This window comes from Rhinolophus hipposideros (genome assembly GCF_964194185.1).
Source record: "Rhinolophus hipposideros genome assembly, chromosome: 10".
Taxonomy (NCBI): domain Eukaryota; kingdom Metazoa; phylum Chordata; class Mammalia; order Chiroptera; family Rhinolophidae; genus Rhinolophus; species Rhinolophus hipposideros.
In genome coordinates, this window is record NC_138056.1 from 85,703,831 (window position 1) to 85,725,306 (window position 21,476).

Genomic DNA, 21,476 nt, shown 5'->3' on the forward strand with positions numbered 1-21,476 from the left:
TTTCAGTTCTGGATTTTTTTTGAGTGGTTACCCTTAAGTTTATGTAAAAGAAAGTTTGATATTTAGAGTATTCCATTTTCTTCAGTATGCTTACTTTCTCCATTCCCATATTCCGGTTCAGGCCTTTACTCTCCCCCTTTTTGTGTTGCCACAAATTGTTCCTGTTGATGGTGGTCGAATAGCCTCCTTTAGTATTTCTTGTAGTGCAGGTCGTGTATTAGAAAATTCCCTCAGCTTCTGTATGTCTGGAAAGGTCTTTATTCCTCCTTCATATCTAAAGGATATCTTTGATAGATATATTATTCTTGGCTCATAATTTCTCTCTTTCAATTGTTTGAATATTTGGTTCCACTCCCTCCTGGCTTGTAGAGTTTCTGCTGAAAAAATCTGATGATGATCTAATGGGCTTTCCTTTGTAGGTTACCGTCTTCTTTTCCCTGGCTGCCTTGAGGATTCTTTCTTTGTTGTTGATTTTAGACAGCTTCAATACAATGTGCCTTGGAGATGATGGCCTGTTGGGATTGAGGTAATTAGGTGTTCTATTTGCTTCTTGGATTCGAGGATCCAGCTCTGTCCACAAGTTTGGGGAGTTCTCATTGACAATTTGTTTGAATGTATTCTCTGTTCCCTTCTCTCTTTCTTCTCCTTCTGGTATGCCCATTATTCTTATATCGCTCTTTGTGATGGAGTCAGAAAGTTCTTGTAGAGTTCTTTCATTTCTTTTAAGTCTCAAGTCTCTTCTTCCATCTATGTAATTTCCAGGTTTCTATCTTCGATGTCAGTGATTCTTTCCTCCATCTGCTCAACTCTACTACCTAAGCTGGTTATTTCATTCTTAATTTCTTCTACTGAGTTCTTAATCTCCAGAAATTCTATTTGGTTCTTTTTTAAAATTTCAGTCTCTTTTGTAAAATGCTAATTTTGTTCTTTGATTGTGTTTCTGAGTTCATTAAACTGCCTTTCTGTGTTTTCTTGCATCTCGTTGAGTTTTTTTCAGAACTGCAATCTTGAATTCTCTGTCATTTAAGTCACATATTTCCTTATCTTTAAGTTCCTTTTCTGGAGACTTTTTGCTTTCTTTCTGAGCTGTCTTGTTACCTTGGTTATTTATGACAATTACTGATTTATTATTTCTCTTTCTAGACATCTACAGGAGTGGGTTCTGCAACAGGTTGATAGAAAGAGGTCTTTCTTTTGTTTTCCAGTACTTGTTGATAGAATGTTTTATTTTCTCTCTGACTGCAGCCTTTTTTTTTCTCTCATATGGTAGTGCTATGTTTTCTCTGCACTATTCCAGCTTCTCACACAATGGGGGGATTCCCTGGGAGACGGGCTTCTCCTCTGTTAATAGTTCACCTGGGTCACAGGTTGCAGTGTCCCTATGGGGATGCGGGGAGCTTTTGAAGTTCCAAAGCTCTTCCTGCACCATTTTCAGAGCCCATATGTTTCAGCAGTTCTGTTTACTCCTACAGAGATCCACCCAGAAAGGTGGGGCCAGGGGCGGGGTGAGTTGTGAGAGGTGGCCCACAGCAATGTCAGCGACCACCACCACAGCCGGTCCCGCTTCCACAGATCCCTCACCTTTGCCGGAACTAGTTGGGCTGCGAATCTGTGTCTGCGGTCCACAGTTCTCAGAACAGCAAATATTCTGTTCTTTTGATCTGATATTGCTACTGTTCCACTTCTAGCACCGAGCAGGTGGGGGAGGGGCGAGCTCTCGGAGGTTAGGGAGGAGGTGGCTAGTCTCAGTGCCTAAAGCTTCCATTCTCTGCTCGGCAGTGAGGGCTTAAAGCACAGTTTTCAGCCTTCTTCCCTCAGTCTTTGGTCCGAGGTCTCTGCTGTGAGTGTTGGGTTCAGCTGTGTTATATGCTGCCCCCTCAGCCCTGTGGGCCGTAAGCGGAGCCCTAGCAGTCCGAGTTCTTCCCTCTCCCGCAGCTGCAGTAGTTCCAGGATGCAGCGAGCTCGGAGCACTGAGCTAGGTCTGCGGGCTGCGCCCGCAAGGCTCCGTCTCCGCACTTCTCCCTTCTCTCCTCCCCCCCCTCGCAAGATTCTCCCACCTTTAGGTGAATTCAGTAGTGGGCCTCTTCGTCTTGCCTGTCTGCTGTGCAGGGAGTCCTTTGTGGAGTTATTGTTGTTCAATTAATTGTAAATTCCAGGTAGCTTTACAGAGGCTCACCTCACGCCGCCATTTTGATGATGTCCCTGAGTGCTTTTCTAATCACTCATGTGGCAGACCAGCACCATGCTAAGTGGGAAGGGGTTGCAAAGAAACAGTTCCAGTCTTCAAGGAGCCTGCAGTCATACAATAGTGCCCAAGCATTCAGAAAGTTAAACAACAGAAGAACAAATGTGATTACACACCCGTGAGTGCTACACACAATGTTGCCAGTGTTCTGAGGAGGAACTGAGAGAGCTGAGGTAGTGGGGAAAACTCCATGGAAGAGGGGAGACTTGATCTGGGCCTTGAAGGGAAAGATAGAATTTAAAGACAAAGGAGGAGGCACTCCACTCAATGAAGATGAAATAGATAACATAAATTGTCCTTTAGCTATTAAATAAATTGAATTTACAGTTAAAAACCTTTCCACAAAGAAAACTCTAGCCCAAGATGGCATCATTGGTAACAAAGAAATAATACCAATTCTATACAAACTCTTCCAGAAAATTGAAGAGGGAATACTTCCAACTCATCCAAACTTGTCTTGTGTAATTGTTATTTTATGTACTGACTTGGCTGAGTCACGGTACCCACATATTCTGTTGCCCACATATAGATGTTGTTGTGAAGGTGTTTTTCAGTTGAGCTTAACATTTAAATTAGTAGATTTTGGCTAAAGCAGATTACTCTTTATAATGTGGGTGAGCCTCATCCAATCAGTTGAAAGCCTTAAGAAAAAACAGACTGAGGTCTTCTGAGGAAAAGGGAACTCTCTCTGCCTCTAGACTGCCTTTGGACTCAAGCTGCAACATTAGCTCTTTCCTGGGTCTCCTGCCTGTCCACCCTGCAGACTTTGGACTTTCCAGCCTTCACATTAGCATAAGCCAATTCCTTAAAATCTCTCTCTATATATATGTCTGTGTGTGTGTGTGTGTGTGTGTGTGTGTGTGTGTGTGTGTGTGTATACACACACACGTATCCTGTTAGTTCTACTTTTGTGGAGAACCCTGACTAATATACTCTGATATCAAAACTGGACAAAGACATTGCAAAAAAAGAAAACTTCAATCAATATCCCTTATAAAGAGAAGCACAGATTCTTCAAAAAATTTTAGCAAATTTAATATAATAATATATAAAAAGGATAATACATAATGACCAAATACATTTTGATTCAGGAATGCAGGATTGGTTTAACAGATCATGCCACCAATATAATTTACCATATTAACAGACTAAAACAGGAAAACCATATAAACATCTATGGATGTTTATATGTGGGAGAAGCACTTGACAATATTCAAAAACTATATTTGCTAAAAATTCTCAACAAACTAGAAAGGGAAGGAAATATCCTCAACTTGTTAAAGGGCATCTAAGAAAAACCTATAGCCACATCATACTTAATGATGAAAGATAATGCTTTCCCTCTAAAATCACAAACTAGGCAAGAATGTCCTCTCTCCACTTCTATTCAACATTGTAGTGGAAGTTCTAGCCAGTGCAATAAGCCAAAAAACTCAAGTAAAACACATCCAGATTGGAAATGGAAAAGTTAAATTGTCTTTATTCACAAACAACATGATCATTTACGTAGAATATCTGATGGGATCTACAAAAACAAAAAGCTACTAGAATTAATAGTTTAAGAAGTTTTCAGGATGCAAGATCAATACAAAAAGCAGTTGTATTTCTACATACTATCAATGAACAATTGGAAGTTGAAATTTTTAAAATACCACATACGATAACATCAAAAAAATATAAAATACTTAGGGATAAAATACTGAAGAAGACATGTTCATGGATTAGGAGACTCATTATCATCAAGATGTCAATTCTCCCCCAAATTTATCTGTAAATTCAATGCAGTCCTGGTCAGAAGACCAGCAGGCATTTTGTAGTAAGCATTTGAGAAGCCATTTCATATGGGAGTGCCAAGGAACTAGAATAGTCAAACTACTTTCTTTAACAGTTGTATCCCAGCCATTCCACTTCTGAGTATTTAACCAACAGAAATAAAAGCATATGTCCACACAATTACATATATATAAACGTTCATAGCAACTTTATTTGTAATAGCCCAAAACAGTAAACAACCAAAACAATATCAACAGGTGAATTGATAAACAACCATGTTATATCCACACAGTGGAATAATACTGAGTAACAAGAAAGGAATGAACTATTAATAGATGTGACAAGATGGATGAATCTCAAAATAGTTATGATAAGTGTGAGAAGCCAGACCAGAAAAGGATACATAGTATACTATTTCATTTATGTAAACTGTAGAAAAATAAAAACTAATTTGTAACAACAGAAAGCAGATCATTCATTGCCTGGAGGGTAGGGGGATATGGAAAGGAAGGAGGGAGAGACTGCATGCAAAGGGGCACAAGGAACCTGTTCAGGGTGTTGGATACGTTCATTATCTTGATTGTGGTGACATTTCACAAGAGTGTTCATATGCCAAAATTTACCAAATTTTGTACTTTAAATATATGTGGTTTATTCATGTCAGTTTACCTCAGTAAATCTGTTTTTCAAAAGCACACACACAGACAGAAAGAGAACCAAAAGGGACACAAGGTTCTAGAAGGGTTCAGATGGAGGGCTGTGTTTCTTAACCTTGGCTTCCCTTTAAAATCCTTAAGTCCTGATGCCCCAGACCAATAAAATTAGAATCTCTGGGAGTAGAATCAAGCAATCACCAGTACCTTTAAAGCTCCCCAGGAGATTCCAACATGCAGCCAATGTTGAGAAATGTTGAAAGGTATGGGGGTGGTGGTGTAAGAGCATATGAGAAATATAAGGTAAAAGGAAGTGTGCAGGTGCGGGAAAGACACAAGCACTCGTGCAATACAAGCCGTGAAAGGGTTGACCAATGGCGGGATCCAATGTGAAAGCAGGGTCTAGAGTTTGGAGGACCATAGTAGTAGGGACATAAAGGGTAGGAATAAATCATAACCATGAATGCAGCATGTGTTATAAGTTGGAAGTTCATTCTGTCTACCAAAATTAGGGTCTGTGAATATCTTGAAGAAATAATGGGCAGAATCATCCAGATTCTCTGGCTATGTGGTTGGTTAAATGTTTTCTCTTTTGGGAACCTGGTCTAGAAAATGCCACTCTCATTAAACTGTCCTGAAGTTCCTTAAATTACTCTTACTCAGAGAACAAAAGGAGGGGTTCCCACCTATGGATACAAGAGAGTTAAGTGACCTTAACTTTTCCTTTAACCAGAAACTCTCTGAATTGGGGCAGTTTCAGAATCACGAAAGGACTACATGCCTATATTCTTCACAAGTCCCTCGGGGTCCCGAAGTTTCAGAACCATCACTACACCACTACCTGAAGATGACATCTATTGCAAATATCCTAAGCCCCTACCGAGTCTCAAACTCTAGCTTTCCAAGTGAGGGAGAGAAATGATGTGTTTTAATTGATGCAGGGTTTCTGATGTCAGCTTATCATGCGGGAGAGAGGTCGGGGCAGGTTCTGGGGAAAGGAAGACAAATGGTACTGAAGGGGCCTAGGCTGAGACCTCCTCACAGCTAATGGCTGCTGCTCAGTGAGGGTCATAAAGCCAAGGCCAGCCCTTAGCAGAAGTGGAACTTTCTCACACACATTCTCTAAGTCTCCATAAGAAGTGAATCCCAGGGCCTTTGATGTCTCCACCACCTCCGCTGGTGATGTCATGGAAACTTCTGTGTGGCTGGGTCCCTGAACACAGCAGCTGCTCTCAGCTGTGTTGAGGAAGCCAAAACTCTAGGAGGGTTGTGATAGGGGACTGAGTGGAGGCAACAAGTAGCCAGGGGAGTGTGGTGGGGCGGATCCTGCACCCAGGGAATACACTAAGCCAGGAATGCCAGTGGGCCACAATGTGGTGAAACTGACCATCACACTGTCTGTGTGGGGCAGACGAAGGGAAGTGACCCAGGCGGGCAGGGAGGGCAAGGCCACCGCCAAGTCAGGACAACTCCCATGATTTGCCCAGGAGCCTTGAAAAGCCCAGGGCCTGCTGAGTAAAAGAAGACATCTTTATTGGCTGAGCAAGGAGGAAAGGTACAGCCCGTGAGTGATGTTCCTGTAAGCCGCAGGTCTCAGGCTCACTTGCTCCGAGGCCAGTTCTCACCAAGATGACTGTACTGAGTATCATTCCGATCTCGAAGGGGCTAAGAGATGAGAAGGGGTAACAGTGTGGCCGAGTGAGGACTCTCCTGGGAAGGACCCCAGCAGGTAGGCCTGAACTTTGCAGACCCCTGCCCCCAGAATTCTCTGTTAGGACCCCTCCTACATGCACATAACACCTAGTGTCAGCTTCTCCATCCCCACTCGCTCCCCCTCCCATTTTCATCTCTTTCTCCTCAGGGCTCACCTGATAGAGGTGGTCATTCCTCAATAGAGCTTGAGTGTCAGCAGCTAGAAGAACCAGGGAAAGAGAGTTATAAAGGGCATAGAGGATGAGAGAGTGAGACCCCGTGAACACTGCAGGGGGCCTGTAGCCAGTCACTCCCTCAGAAGTCTGCAATAACCAGTTCTAAAAATTCTTTGGAGATTGCAAGAGTGATTCCCAGATAAGACAACCCACTGCCAGTTCCATTCCTTAGCAGGTGCACACTCACACCCGTACCCACCATACACGCATGCACGTGCACACATATGCTCTATCCCTTCCACTTACCCCTGGAGAGCCTTCCAGTCTCATGTCCAGTAAAGCAGTAGACTCCCAAAGCAAGGAGCAGAGTGGCAATGATGTCAGTGACAACAATGCCAGCCAGTGTAGCCGAGTCCAGCTCCACACAGTTCTGGCACACTGAGGGAAGAGAGACAAGAGGAGAGGTGGGAACTATCCCTGCCTCCTAGGGCAGCCCGAGGATCTCTCATGTTTCAGATCCTTGGAGGAAGGCCTGCTGATGACCTTGCTATATCCGCTCCTACCCTTCATCCCAAGGAATTCCTGAGGAGAGCCAAGAAGCAGTCTCAGCTTTATAGGAACTTAGGAACTCAGGAGGCCAAACCACTCTCCCAAACAAGCCCTTACTGCTTGGGTCACAAGGCCCTTACTGCTTTTTCTCCATTAGTTAAGCTCGCTCCAACTCTGAGGGGCACAAAATCTGGTTTGTACCATTATAAGAGTGACCCCACCACAGCCCCCTCCTACTAGAAAGTTCTCAAATCCAGAGGCCCCATTTATTCCAACCCAAAGTGTTCAGGAGGCACATACTTCGATAATATACTTGCAAAGTAGGTTTCTTGACGTTGTGGTGTGTCACGTTGCACTTATACAATCCTCGTGGGTCCAGGATACGTTTTCCCAAGTTCAGACTTGTGTTTTTTTGGAACATTTTTCCCATCGTTCCCTCTAACCATGTGATGCTGCTTTCGCAAGTCAGAAACACTTTGTCCTCCAGTTCCTCCACCTGAAAGGGGCTCACTAGGGGAAAAAAGTACCACGACTAGAGCCAGCACTTGGGTCTAAGCCAGACTTCTTGTTTTGCTGAGGCTCATACTTAAGAAAGACCACTTTCTAAGTCTAGGACAGTTTATGGTTTCCAGTGAGAGAGATAGAAGTCACAAGAGAAAGGCTTCGGGAGGCTCCGAATGAACTGCAGGGGCCAGGAAGGACACAAGGATGCAGTCCCAGCAGAGGGCAGGCCCTGATGGACACAGAGCAAAAGAGGAAGCATGGAGCTGGGGTGATCTAAGAACCTTCCTGGAAATGAGTTCAGACCACTGATTGGAAGTAGGAGGGGAGTGTACTGAAGCATCCAAGAGATATGGAAAGGCAGAGTGTTCCTCGCTTGAAGATGTCCATATTTTTCTTCCAAGAAAACTTCTAATTCTACTTCCCAGCCACCTACAATACCCCCACTTCAGGGGAATGGACCTCTCACTGACTAAAGCCTTTCCCAGGGCCAATTATAGTTGGGGGTAGGAGAGAAGCTGGTATGAATTACCAGCTTGGTGGTCCAAAAGGGGAGTCAGGGCAAATCCCATGTAAAGATTTTTAGTTTTCTACCCTTGCTTAAGGGGAGGGGGACAGAAATTTTTTTTTTGTCAGATCCATTCTTGTGGCTCCACACAAGTCAAGTCTTGTGGTGAGCTTAAGGGCTTGAGGTATATATAGCACCTTTCTAAATTCACAGAAATTGCTTTGACCAAGAGAGCTCCACAGACCACAGGCACTGGACTCTGTCTCCAATCCAAGGAAAAAGAGGAATTTACACTCTCCCTGAGCTTCATACTCAGTTACTAATTTGGGTATAAGAGCATCTTCTAGACACCCAACACATCCGAAGCAGGTCAGGAATATATGTGTGTAGACTCAGGGAGACACATGTGCATCAGCTACTTCACGGCCTACACTCATGTCCTCCTTGGGGATCTGTTTCCAATAAAAATGCTGGGTGTACCAAAGCAGCTGATTCCTAGGGTAACCACTGGTCCCACTTTGTCTGGGATTGAGAAGGTTCCTGGGACATGGGACTATCACGTGGGACTATCAGTTTTAAAACCAGGCAAACACAGATGAGTTAGTCATTCTACTACCCGAAATCTGCCCTCCATCCTGCTCAATCTAAAGTTAGCTTTTCTCTTAACACTGAGCTCTAGGACACGGCTCCAGGAGGCGACATAATAATGGCCTAATGACCAAGAGTCCTGGACCCCAAAGGCTACCTACCCTAGAAAGAACAGTGTTCCCATTACCAGGCCTAGGCTCTGGCACCCACGTACCACAACATTTCCTACAGGTTTCTGACCTAAGGCCATCAGAGAGATGGTCAAGGCCAAGATACACCCCTAACTGGAGTTGATCAAAGCCAAGCCTGATTCCCAGACCCTGCACTACATCCCAACCCTGCCCTCCTTGACAACCCTGCCCAGTGAATTGAAGCTAGCATTGAGAAGGACTTTCAAGTGGACCTCATTCCAGGTGGTAATGTCCTTATCAGGTCCCTTCTCTAAGATGTTCCCTCCCACCTGGAGAAGCCTTACCTTGGAAGAGAAGGATAGCCAGTATCAGGCTAGCCAGCAACGTGCTGTGTTTCATCTTCCAACAGAATTCATCCAGTAGATAGACCCAGATCACAGAACTATCAGCCAGGGTGAGAGCTTCCCTCCCCCAACTGACTCACTGGTACCGGAAAAAGTAAAGGGTGGGGGAGGAACTAGAAGACGCCTGTTTCTCTGCTCTCTGCCATTGGTGGTGGGAGACTGTCAGGGTAGGGGTAGGCTGGGAGTGAGGTAGGAAGGAAGCAGGTGTAAATTGCTCTCTGAGCATGGAGCTTAGGGATGGAGTAAAAGGGTAAGCAGGGACTATGGAAAAGGTTGCCTGGACTTCTGGGAAGGAAAAGATTTAGGATGTCCTTTCCTGAGTGTCTGATTAAAAAACAAGAACTTCAGAGTTTCTATGAACAACATAACTACATTTATTCACAATGTAAAAACTGCCACCTCCCAAAATTTGAGAGAAGTTGTGAGTCCCATCCCATGCCAGCTAAGTTCCTCCCACCTTTGGTCTTTCTTGGGACCCTGGCCAAGATTCTCTTTGGGCAGCTTGGGACAACAAACTAAGTAGCTTCTTACCAGTGGAAGGTTGGGCTTTGGAGTGTCCCAGCCAGAAATTTGAATTTTGACTCCAACACTGCTGCCCTCCTGGCCTGGGCCAGTCATGAAATTTTTCAGAGTCTAATTCTCTCAGTATCATGATAAGGTGTTGTTTTCTTAAGTTATTTTTTATTTTTTAACTGCTGTTCACATTCAATGTCATATTACTTTCCAGTATACAGAATAGTGGTTAGACATTTATGTAACTTATGAAGTAATCCTCCTGGTAAATCTTGCACCCATCTAACACTACACATAGTTATTATAATATTATTGACTTTATTCCCTAAGCTGTACTATTCCTTGTGACTGTTTTATAACTACAAATTTGTATTACTTAATCCCTTCACCTTTATTACCCAGCTCCCAAACCCCCTCCCATCTGAAAACTACCAGTTTGTTTCTCTATTATAAGTTTGTTTGTTTTGTTCATTTATTCTGCTTTTTAGATTCCATATATAAGTGAAATCATATGGTGTGTGTTTTCTCTAACTTATTTCATTTAGCATAATACACTCTAGGTCCATCCATGTTGTTGTAAATGGTAAGATTTCATTCTTTTCTATGATATGTAGTTATTGTCATCTTATTGTTTTCTGATTGTTTTTATAGTTCTTCTCTGTTCCTTTTTTATTCTCTTACTCTCTTCTCTTGCATGTTTATGACTTTCTGTAGTTTTGTGCTTAGATTCCTTTCTCTTTATTTCTTGTGTATCTCTTGTAGATTTTTGGTTTGTGGTTACCTGTGCTTCATGTATACCAAGCTATGTTTATAGCATTCTATTTTAAGTTGATGGTCACTTAAGTTCGAACACATTCTAAAATCGCTACCATTTTTACTCACTCCCTCCACATTTATGTTTCTGTCATTATTCTTTTCTTCTTTTGTGTGTTTGTATGTATTTTTTTTCTCTAACTTATTTTATTTACTGTTGTAGTTATACATGACTTTCCTAATTTTGCCTTTTAACTTTCAGTGTTGGTTGATCCATTGTTTTTATTATGTTTGCCTTTGTCCGTGACATTTTTTTCTTTGCAATATTTTCTTATTCATATTTTTTATTTTTTCTTCTACTTAAAAAAGTCCCTCTAACATTTCTTGTAATACTGATTTGGTGGTGATGAACACCTTGAGCTTTTTCTTCTCTGGGAAGTTCTGTATCTCTCCTGTAATTCTAAATGATAGCTTTGCTGGGTAGAGTAATCTTGGTTTTAGGTCCTTACTTTTCATCACTTTTGTGCAAATCTCTAATGGCCTGCAACATTTCTGTTGAGAGATCAGCTGACAGTCTCATGGAAGTTCCCGTGTAGGTAACTAACTGCTTTTCTCTTGCTGCTTCTAAGATTCTCTTTGTCTTTAACCTTCGACATTTTAATTATGATGTGTCTTGGGGTGGGTCTCTTTGGATTTATATTGTATGGGACTCTCTGCACTTCCTGGACTTGTATGTCTATTTCCTTCACCAGGTTAGGGAAGTTTTCTGTCATTGTTTCTTCAGATAGTTTTTCAATCCCTTGCTCTCTCTCTTCTCTTTCAGTACCCTTATAATGCAAATGTTGTTGTGCTTTACATTGTCCCACAGACCTCTTAAATTTTTTAAATTCTTTTTTCTTTTTGCTGTTCCAAATTGGGTGTTTACCACGACCTTGTCTTCTAAATTGCTGATTTGATCCTCTGCTTCATCTAATCTGCTGTTGATTCCATCTAAAGTAGTCTTCATTTATGTTAAGGATTTGAACAAAATATTTGCATGGTGCCTGATGCATCATATGTGCTCAATGAGAGATAGTTATTAATAACAATATGATTGGCTCACAGGCAGAATTGAGCCTGCCCAGGAGACAAAAGGATTTTTTTCCCCTGTAGACTGGGGATCCAAAATTTTCTACGCTGCCATAGTTGGACTGTAATTTACCTGAGGGCAGAGATCGTGTATGTCTCACTCACTTCTGTATCTCCAACAACTGGCTTGTGCCTGCTACATACCCAGAGCTCCATGCATTTTTGTTGACTCACTGACGAGGGAGACAGGGGCCTGAGATCCTGGAAACTCAGCTCGGGGCCTGGCCCTTGGAAATGTATGGCCTGTCTTGTTGGAATTGTCCTACCTATTCTCTTCCAAGCAGACACCTCTTTGATTATCTCATCTCAAAGACAGTGAAAAATTCCTGAATGAAAACCTGAAGTAAGGTGGCTTCCTTGTCAGAGCTTCAGTGCTGAGCACCTGAGAGTTCCTGCCTAAATTCATTCATTCTACTGCAAACTAGCAACAAGAAGCAACTGGCTGAGATAACAGCAACAAGTGGTGGAAGAGACATTTATCAGTTCAGTAGGGCATGGGACCTCCCGCTTGAATAGGGGCCTCATGAAGAAAGGGGCCCAGGCCATCTCCTACCCAGCACCCAAAGCAGTTCTCTGCACAAGCCAAAGTCTCTGAGATGGCAATCCAGTACTCTCTCCCCCTCTCTCCCCATCACCTCCTACCCTATACACTTTAACAAAAAAGCAAAAGACATCTTCACCTGCACCCCTGCTGAGGCCCCAGCTTCCCACACTTGAAGTTTAGGGTGGAGACTCTGGGTTCTTGCCTTCTTGCAAGGGCCCCAGCCTGAAGGATGCTGGGCGGAGCCAGGCTAGCTGCTGCACAGCCTGGCTGGCAGCTAGGAACTACTCAGCGCTTCTGCAAGGGAAGGGCAGAGACTAACATGGAGCAGGGGAAGCGTCTGGCTGGCCTCCTACTGGCCATCTCTCTTCTTCAAGGTAAGGGCTTGCTAGGGGGTCTCAGAGTCTAGAGAAAAACTCAAGGAAGTGGCCGTCACCAGGGGGACAAAAATTTTTGGGATCCTTAACTTTGAGACTACCTCAGCTGTCACCTTAGATTTCAGAGAAGAAAGGGCAAAAATGAAGATTCTTACTATTCTCTGCTAGAGAGAAGCAGTGTCCTGTGAGAGGGATGGGGTCCTTGTTTCTTAAGAAATCAAAACTGAAGATTTAACCCGCTAGAAAAAGGACCCGGATGTCACCATTTTATGTTTGAATATAGCTCGAAAGGGCACAGGCCACGATCATGAAAGGAAAAGGTATGTTTTTTAACGCAGAGCTGGGTTAGGGTAGCCCTGTGAAGCATTCACTCACTCAGTTGGTCAGTTTGTGAACTACTCAACAAGTATGGGTGAGATCTTATTGTGTTATGATAGGCTAGGAATTTATAAAGACAAATGAAAACCTTCTGCCCTAAATAATTCATAAACTGGAGAAATAAATTTTAATGTTTCCAGATTGAGTGTAAGGTACACTATAAGATGTCTGTATGAATATTTAGTTGTAAATGTTCAACAGGAAGTGGATGAACTGGGCCAGTGCCTACAGTCTGAACCAGAGATGGTTCTCCACACCATTGGGGAAGCTAACACCATGAAAGTTGTTGAAATCACACAAGTACTACGTGAGGTATGAGGAAAAGGGGGCTGAGAATAGAACTGTGGGAATACCAACCCTGAAAAGTTAGAGCAAAAAAAATCTCAGGAAAGAGATATGGGAATGATCAAAATGGTGGAGTAATTAGATGGGTCTAATACCATGGAAACTAAGGAAGTAGAGAGCTTTCAGAAGGAGAAATTCACTGAGAGTATGAAATATTAAAGGGTGTTCCACTAACATAAGAATATATATGAAAGTATAAGTTTGTAGGATTTGGAAAAATAAAGGTCACGGATGATTTAGAAAGTTTCATTGGTGTAGTATGAGTGGAAGCCAAATGGAAATAAGTAGAAGGTGAAGGGCAGGTGATAAAGAGAAGCAAGTGTAGAGTATTCTTTAAAGAAGTTTGGATGAGAAGGGAGGAGAGTTTGAGTGGCAAGTAGAGGGGGAAATAGAGTCTAAGAAGAAAACTTTTTGAGGGTGAGAGACATTTGAGCACAATTCTAGGCTAAAGGAGAAGATAGTGAGTAGAGTGAGGTCCTGGGATTGATATTAGAAGGATGCAGTCAAGAGTGGGGTCAAGGGCACAGAGGGTAAGGCAACCTTACCTCTGAGACTAAAAAGAAGGAAGTGTGGATGGCTTTGGCCATAGATAGGCTTGTAGATGGAAAGGAAGCTGAAGAGGAAAGGGCATTACAGCATTTATGTTCTCAGTGTACTAAGAGGAAGGTGATGCCAACTGCTAACACTGAGCTCCGTGATGGTTGGCTGGGGGACTTGAAGAGGACAATTAGAGTTTAGAATTATTTTTGAGATGAGTGGAGGAAGACAACGCGGGGTATAGGGCAGTGCCGAAAGCCTGTGTGAAGCAGTTCTTTCTGTATAGCAGAAAGAGCACAGAGCTGAGCAATAGAAACCTAAGTTCAGCCACCAATGAGCTGTGTGAACTTGGACAATGCCTCTGGGCTTAGTTTTCTCAGCAGTCAACCTAGGAAATTTGGCTACACAAGCTCTCAAGTGCAAGAAGGAAATAGGACTCAGATAAACAAAATTAAAAGATGTCAGCAATCAGTTAGACCCTCTTTTATATGGATCCTGAGTTAGAATGAGAGACCACTTTGTCCCTCACATAGTGGCCAGGTGGTCGGGGAGAAGAGCTAGTAAGAAATCGGCTTAACAGTTTGTCTTGCCTTTTTTTATTCACTGTTTTTTATTCATTCATGTATTCATTCAACAAATATAAAGCTCCTATCATGTTTCAAGTACTGTGCTGGGTACTATTTGTAAACAGTTCAGCCCTCTTTGAAGTTTTAAGACAGTTGGCTCCTTCCAACTATTTCTATCATACATTGATTCATGCTCTACTTTTTTCTCTCTAGCCACCCTGCCTCTATTGTCCTTTTCCAAGTCTGTATTTTTGCTCAGCTATTCTTTCTCCCCAAAATGCTTTTCTCTGGTGAGTTCCTATTCATTTTTCAAGGCCTAGTCAATAGCACCTTCTCTGTTAAGTTTTTCCTGTCACGTACCCTTGGGCAAAATCAATAGCTTCTATCCCCTTTCACATATATTCATATAAGTACTAAATGATAATTTATGTTTTATTACATTAATTACATATGTGTTTATTTTTTCCACGTCATTGTAAACTCTTTGGAAGCAGCAAGTAAGTCTTCATATCACCACCCTTTTCTTTCACACGGCTTTTTCATGTCAGGTACATACTACAACTCAGTAAATGTTTGAATTAAATACAACTGAATTCCAGTGTTAGTTCTCTACAGTACATCTACCACGCAACTCTAGTACTCTGAGTTTTGAGACAGATTTGAGGTCTATTGAATAGCTAACTCTAATGGGACATCCAGGGTTTCTACAAGAAATGATCACCAAGGATGAATACTTAGAAGCAACTCAGCTACAAAAGGCTTTAGCTAGTGCACACCCACTCCTTGCCAGGGCTTTAGCTGCTAAAGGAACAGAGCATTTCTGACTTTACAAGCAATACCCTTACATCACAATACAATTGTGATGCTAACTATTCAGAGTTAGCATCAGACCATAAGTTAAGGGCACAGTCACCAATAAGACTGTCCTCACTTTAAATACCAGACACAAGTTCAGGGGTCTCCAGAACACCCACACTTCTGAAGAACTGGCTCCAAATCTGGAGGGTTCCCACAACCCTCTCTGAACTGATGATTTGCTAGAACAACTCACAGAACTTAGGAAAGCACTATACTCACTATTACAGTTTTATTATAAAAATAGGACTAGCCGAATGAAAAGAACCATGGGGTAGGGCCTGGGAGGTTCCTGAGCACAGAGCTTCTGTGCCTCCCCCTGATGAATCAGAATGCATCACCTTCCTGGGACATTGATGTGTTCACCAACCAGAAAACTACTGAGTTTTTATTCTGTGTTTTATCACATAGCATGATTGATTGAATCATTGGGCATGTGACTTAACTCAATCTCCAGCACCCCGCCCCTCCACAGAGCTCAAAGTCCGGATTCTCTAATCACAAGGTTGGTCTTAATCGGCCCTATCCTGAGTCATTTCATTAGCATAAACTTACATGTGGTCCAAAGGCTCACCAAGAATAACAAAAGCACTCCTATCACTAATGAAATTCCAAGGGTTTAGAAACTCCCTCCCAGAAATCCAGGACAGAAACCAGAAATTCTTTATTATACAACACCCTGAATTCAATTTGGTGATTTAGACTACGCTCCAGGGACAAAGGTATAGACATACTGTTACTTCTGTGAATTAGGATCTCTCTCCATTTTGGCCTCAAATGACCTAAATGATACCTCAGAGCATCTGAATGACTCCCTACCCAGCTGATCCTCTGTCTCTCTTTTGTCTCTACAGGTACTATTGCCCAGTCGAAACAAGGTAGGAAAATGGCTTATTTCTGTGCTCAAACTATGAGGAAATTTATGGAAATGACTTCCTACAACAGTAGTTCTGGGATAGGATGATGAGTGATAAATAGCAAACCTCTCCATCATCAACCAAATCGGTGGCCAGTCAGGACCTGCAATTAATTGTCTGATAATTAGAGGAGAAATAGGACCCTAGCAGCTAGGCACAACTCAAAATGTTACCCATGAACCAACAGCATTGACATCATCTGGGAGCGTGTTAGAAATGAAGACTCTCAGCCCCTCCCCAGACCTATTGAATAAAACCTGAAATTCTAACTAGATCCCCATATGATTGATGTGTACATTAAAGTTTGAGAAGCACTACTGTAATGGTCTTCCTCTGATACCCTGGTATAGAGAGGATGTCAGAGGCAAGACGCTCAACAGACCATGGCTTGTCCCTTTGCAGAAAAACATTTGATAAAAGTGGATGACAATCGAGAAGACAGTTCAGTACTTTTAACTTGTGGCTTGCAAGACAAAAAAGAAAATATCAAATGGTTTCAAGATGGGAAGGAACTACATTCACAAACTACAAATAAAAACACATGGAATCTGGGAAGTAGTTTGAAAGACCCTCGAGGGACATACATGTGTCAAGAATCAAACAAGAATTCAAGCCGACTCCAAGTGTATTATAGAAGTATGTAATCCACTTTAGGTTGCTTGTTGTGAAATTAAGCAGTACTTGCTGTTGGTGATTTCCTGTCCTAAGTGAGTGTGGAAATAGGTGCTAAACAGTGATTGATGTAAAAGCCAATTCTCTTAATCTCAGCTTCACTCTTTTTTAATGTAACAACACAGTTCCCCCAGCTTCTTGGGAAAGTGTAGCCAGTCCTGAGAGCCTGTTGTACCTTTGGGTGGGCCCCATGGTTTGGAGCAGTCAGGAATTTATATAAACTGAGTTAGGGTGGGATGTTCCCAGGCAACTCCCTTGCCATACAACCCACGGAGGGAGCAGCCTGCTGCCCTAGCTAAACAAAGGCATTATTGCTAGTAGGCAGGAGAAAAAGATCCACAAGGAAAACTTTCACCCCCTGAGGAATGCTTGTCCCCCCTTTTCCCCACAGTGTGTCAGAATTGCATTGAGCTGAACGCAGCCACTGTGTCTGGCTTTGTCTTTGCTGAAATCCTCAGCCTTTTCTTCCTTGCTGTTGGGGTCTACTTCATTGCTGGGCAAGATGGAGTTCGCCAATCAAGAGGTAAAAGATATTGTTAGATGAGATATGAGACCATCTGGGACCCTCGGCTTTCTTCCGACCACAGTAGACCCAAGAGGAGAGACTGAGTTGGCACGTGTTGTTAATGTGCACAACTGGGTGAGGTTCTCTAATCAGGAGAAAAGGACACTCGGTGTTTTCATAGAATATTTACATGTCTGAAGATCCAACTCCTGCTGATTTGTCTTCTGTGCTTTTTAAAAGCTATTTTGAAGTAAAACCTACATACAGAAAAGTGCATGAATCACAAGCATACAGCTTTTAAAAAAAAATTAACAAAGCAAACACACCCATGAACCCCCGCACCCGGTTTAAGAAAGATAATATTACCAACAATCTAGAAGTCCCCCTGGTGGTCACTTCCAGACTCTACTTATCTCCAAAAGAGAGCACAGTCCTGACTTCCAACAACTTTGATTAATTTTGCCTGGTTTTGTCCCTTAAGTAAACAGACTCATAGAGTAAGTACTCTTGTGTGTGGATCCTTTTACTCAACAATATGCTTGTGAGATCCATTTATATTGTTATATGTAGGTGTATTTCTCTTATTCTTATTGCTATTTAGAACTCCATTGTGTGTCTATAACCTGATTTATTATTCATTCTACCTTCTGTATGTGTGTTTTCTGTTTATTTTTGTGCAGCTTCAGACAAGCAGACTCTGTTGTCCAATGACCAACTCTACCAGGTAAGGAAACGAGGAATAAAGGAGACATTGCTATAATTAGCGATGGTTTAAAATTTTGGAATTGGGGAGGGGGTGAGGCGGAGGCAAGTTATTTGGAAGATTCTATATAGATAAGGAAGTGCTTAGGACATACCAGATGATGGTATAGTTATCCCTTTGGGTAGAATGGATGAAATAGAGAAGGATTCCGTGAGGCTAAAATCAGGATCTAGTGAGAAAAACTGAAGAACACACCAAGAGGGACACACAAAGAAACTATACACAAAGCCTCCATCGTCTTGTCCTCTTTCTGCCCCCAGGACCACAAATCACCCACTCCAAAGCCTTGCACATAAAAAAGCACTCAATTAATATGCATCAAATTAGTTCACAAAGGATGGAGGGAAATGAGCTTATGACTGTGCTGTCTTTTTTAGCCCCTCAAGGACCGAGAAGATGACCAATACAGCCACCTTCCAGGAAACCAGCTGAGGAAGAGTTGACCTCAGGACTCAGGAGTAGGCGGGCCCTTGCACACAACTTCTAAGACAGCGCCTTTGCATTACCTGCCCTCCCAACCGCTGCCAAGTCTATTTCCTTTCCACAAAGATCAGGGGGTGATTATGGAGAACCATTTCTGAAAGCACAGGGGCCAATGCTAATTTTCTTGGACTAAGAAAATATTGAAACTGGGGCGGCCGGTTGGCTCAGTTGGTTAGAGTGCAGCGCTCATGACACCAAAGTCACCAGTTCAATTCCCACATGAGCCAGTGAGCTGCGCCCTCTACAACTAGATTGAAGAGAAAAAACACAAAACAATGACTTGATTTTGAGCTGAGCTTCGCCCTCTACAACTGTAGATTGAAAACAACGACTTGGAGCTGATGGATCCTGGAAAAACACACTGTTCCCCAATATTCCCGCAATAAAAATTTTTTTAAAAAAATGAAAGCTGTGGGTATCTTTAAATCCTCTCAGAACAAGGTTGCTAAATATTAATGCTATATAAGGGTTTCTCATTATCCACATTATTAACATTTTGGACTAGATAATTCTTTGGTGGTGCTGGCCATGGGGGGAACTGTCCTCTGCATTGTAAGGTTTTTAGCAGCCTCCTTGACTTCTCTCCACCGAATGCCAGCAGTACCTCTGTTTTGACAACCAAAAATATCTCCAGATATTACAAGTGTCCCCTCAGGGGCAAAATTGCCCTTAGTTAAGAACCACTGACCCATATTAATCTTTAAATTAATCAACCAATCAATCAGAAAGTGCTGATTCAATCAACCTGAAGTTTCAATCAGGAAAACAGGGGCCCAAGCGTTATTTGGTTTTCCGAACCAATTATAATTTTTTTTTTTAATCCAAGTGTTCTCCTTTCTATCCAGTTCTCAGAAACAAAGCAATACATTTTGGAGCACTCCTAGCAGAGAGATTTTCAGCCCTAAATCTAGACTCAAAGTTCCCAGAGGTGGAGAAGAAAGTCCATCAGAGCAAACCTGGGGTTTTTCTTAAAATAGAGTAAAAACATGTATGGTGTTTTAGAAGTGCTACCTATTGGGAGGTGATTTTCCTCTAAAAGAAAAATGAAAAGGTCAAGAATCCCCTCTATTTGAATGTAATTTTTTGTTTTCATTTTTATTTACTTTTTGTATAGGTCATAATTCACATGGGTCAAATATACAGTGAAAGATCTCCCTCCACCTCCATCTCCAGACACCCAGTTTCCCTCTCCAAAAGCAAACAACATACTAGTTTTTATATATATTCTCTAAGATATATAATGTATTATATATCAGAGTTACTCTAGGCATACATAAGCAAATTCTTAAATATACATTTTTCTCTTTCCCCTTTTTCACACAAATGTTATCATACTATATACATCTTGTACTTTTCACCTAATAAAATTTGAAGATGATTGTATACCAGCATATAAAGAAGATTCTTTTTTAATGCAGCCACATTATACAGATACACTATAATTTATTTTACCAGTCCTCTATTGATAGACATTTAAGTTGGTTACAATGTGTTCCTCTTAACAATGCTGCAAGGACTGACATTGCATAAATTGTCATTTTTTAAAATACCATGTTTCCCTGAAAATAAGACCTCGCCAGGCAATCATCTCTAATGTGTCTTTTGGAGCAAAAATTAATATAAGACCCGGTCTTATTGATTGGCCGGCGAGGTCTTATTTTCAGGGAAACACGGTGTCATGCAGGGCGCCATGTGGAGTCTCAGCTCCTGCTCCCCATATAAGAATGCAGGACATGGTGAGGCCAAAAAGGAACACCCAAGGAGCCATAGATAGGGGAATCATGCCCAAACCGCTCTTGCTAGCTCAGCCACCATCTTCTTGCTAGTCCCCATTTTTGCTGCTAGCGTAGCCACAGCAGTTATATTAGTGGCCAATGGCTCACTGGTTACAGCTGATGGCCAACTAGCCACACCTGATGGCCATCCAATCACAGTTGATAGCCATTCACTACCTGAGCCAGCACCTTTCCACGTGAGGCTGAGAGCCTGGAAACTGCACTCCTGGCTCTGTCCCCACACATGGTAATTGTAGTGAGGTATAATTTACGTGCTATAAAATTCACTCGTTTTAAGTGATTTCACCTATTTTCAGTCATTTTTAGCAAATTTACCCAATTGTACAACCATCACCATAATCCAGTTTTAGAACATTCCTATCACTCTCTTAAGATCCCTTGTGCTGTCTGTCACTCCCTGTTCCTGCCCTTAGCCCAGGCAACCACTAATCTCTTCTATCTCTTTATATTTGCCTTTTCTGGACATTTCATATAAATGGAATCATACAATATGCTGCTCTGGACATTATCATGCAAGTCTTTATGTGAACACGTTTTTCATTTCTCTGGGGTTGATACCTAGGAGTGATTTTATCCCATGAATTCTTCATCTAAGTCATGACCTCTCGCAGGCTAGGCTTCACAAAGTTTCCACGCTGATTTCTCTCCATTCTATTTTCAATGTAGTCATTGATTTCCATGTGCAAATGGTCCTGGAATGGCTTGTTTATTGCAATATCAAGAGTCTGGAGACAGGCAGTCATTCCTGTGGGAATCATTATTTGATCCATTCTTCTCTCTGCAAGGAAGTTCTTCATGTCTTTAGCGCGATGAGTGTTGGCTGATTCCCAGACTAGCAGACCTCTTTGGCCACCTCGCAAAACAAGTGGCAGCATTAAATTTACCCACTCACTTCCTTATGTCTGCTTGTGTGCACCAGGCTTTTTCGATTTAAAGAACATAAATGCCTTAAACTCGTTCAACCTTCTTTCTTGTCCTTAGTGATGATCAGAGGTTGGGCTTTCTTTCCATCCAGAAGAATCGCCAAAATACAGGTAATATGTGCACTTTTGTAACCAGTGGAGGGAATGTAGATTGAAGAGGCACTCCTCTGATCAATTGTCGTTTGAGATCCTTGGCCCACAAAC

The 21,476-nt window shown here is 42.2% G+C and overlaps 2 protein-coding genes across 2 annotated transcripts; one reads left to right on the top strand and one right to left on the bottom strand.

Moving 5' to 3' along the window:
* Positions 1-3,700: 3,700 nt before the first annotated feature.
* CD3D (CD3 delta subunit of T-cell receptor complex) lies at positions 3,701-9,287 on the bottom strand. Its single transcript, XM_081063006.1, has 5 exons — positions 9,161-9,287; positions 7,389-7,598; positions 6,846-6,977; positions 6,540-6,583; positions 3,701-6,336 (listed from the first exon to the last, which is right to left on the bottom strand). The coding sequence occupies exons 1-5, from the start codon at positions 9,213-9,215 to the stop codon at positions 6,271-6,273; spliced, it is 507 nt and encodes a 168-aa protein (XP_080919132.1). The 5' UTR covers positions 9,216-9,287; the 3' UTR covers positions 3,701-6,270.
* Positions 9,288-12,444: 3,157 nt separating this feature from the next.
* On the top strand, positions 12,445-18,949 carry CD3G (CD3 gamma subunit of T-cell receptor complex). The gene is made up of 6 exons (XM_081063011.1): positions 12,445-12,532; positions 16,068-16,091; positions 16,533-16,766; positions 17,194-17,325; positions 17,988-18,031; positions 18,448-18,949. Exons 1-6 carry the CDS (start codon positions 12,478-12,480, stop codon positions 18,511-18,513), a joined length of 555 nt encoding a protein of 184 aa, XP_080919137.1. The 5' UTR covers positions 12,445-12,477; the 3' UTR covers positions 18,514-18,949.
* The last annotated feature ends 2,527 nt before the right edge of the window (positions 18,950-21,476 follow it).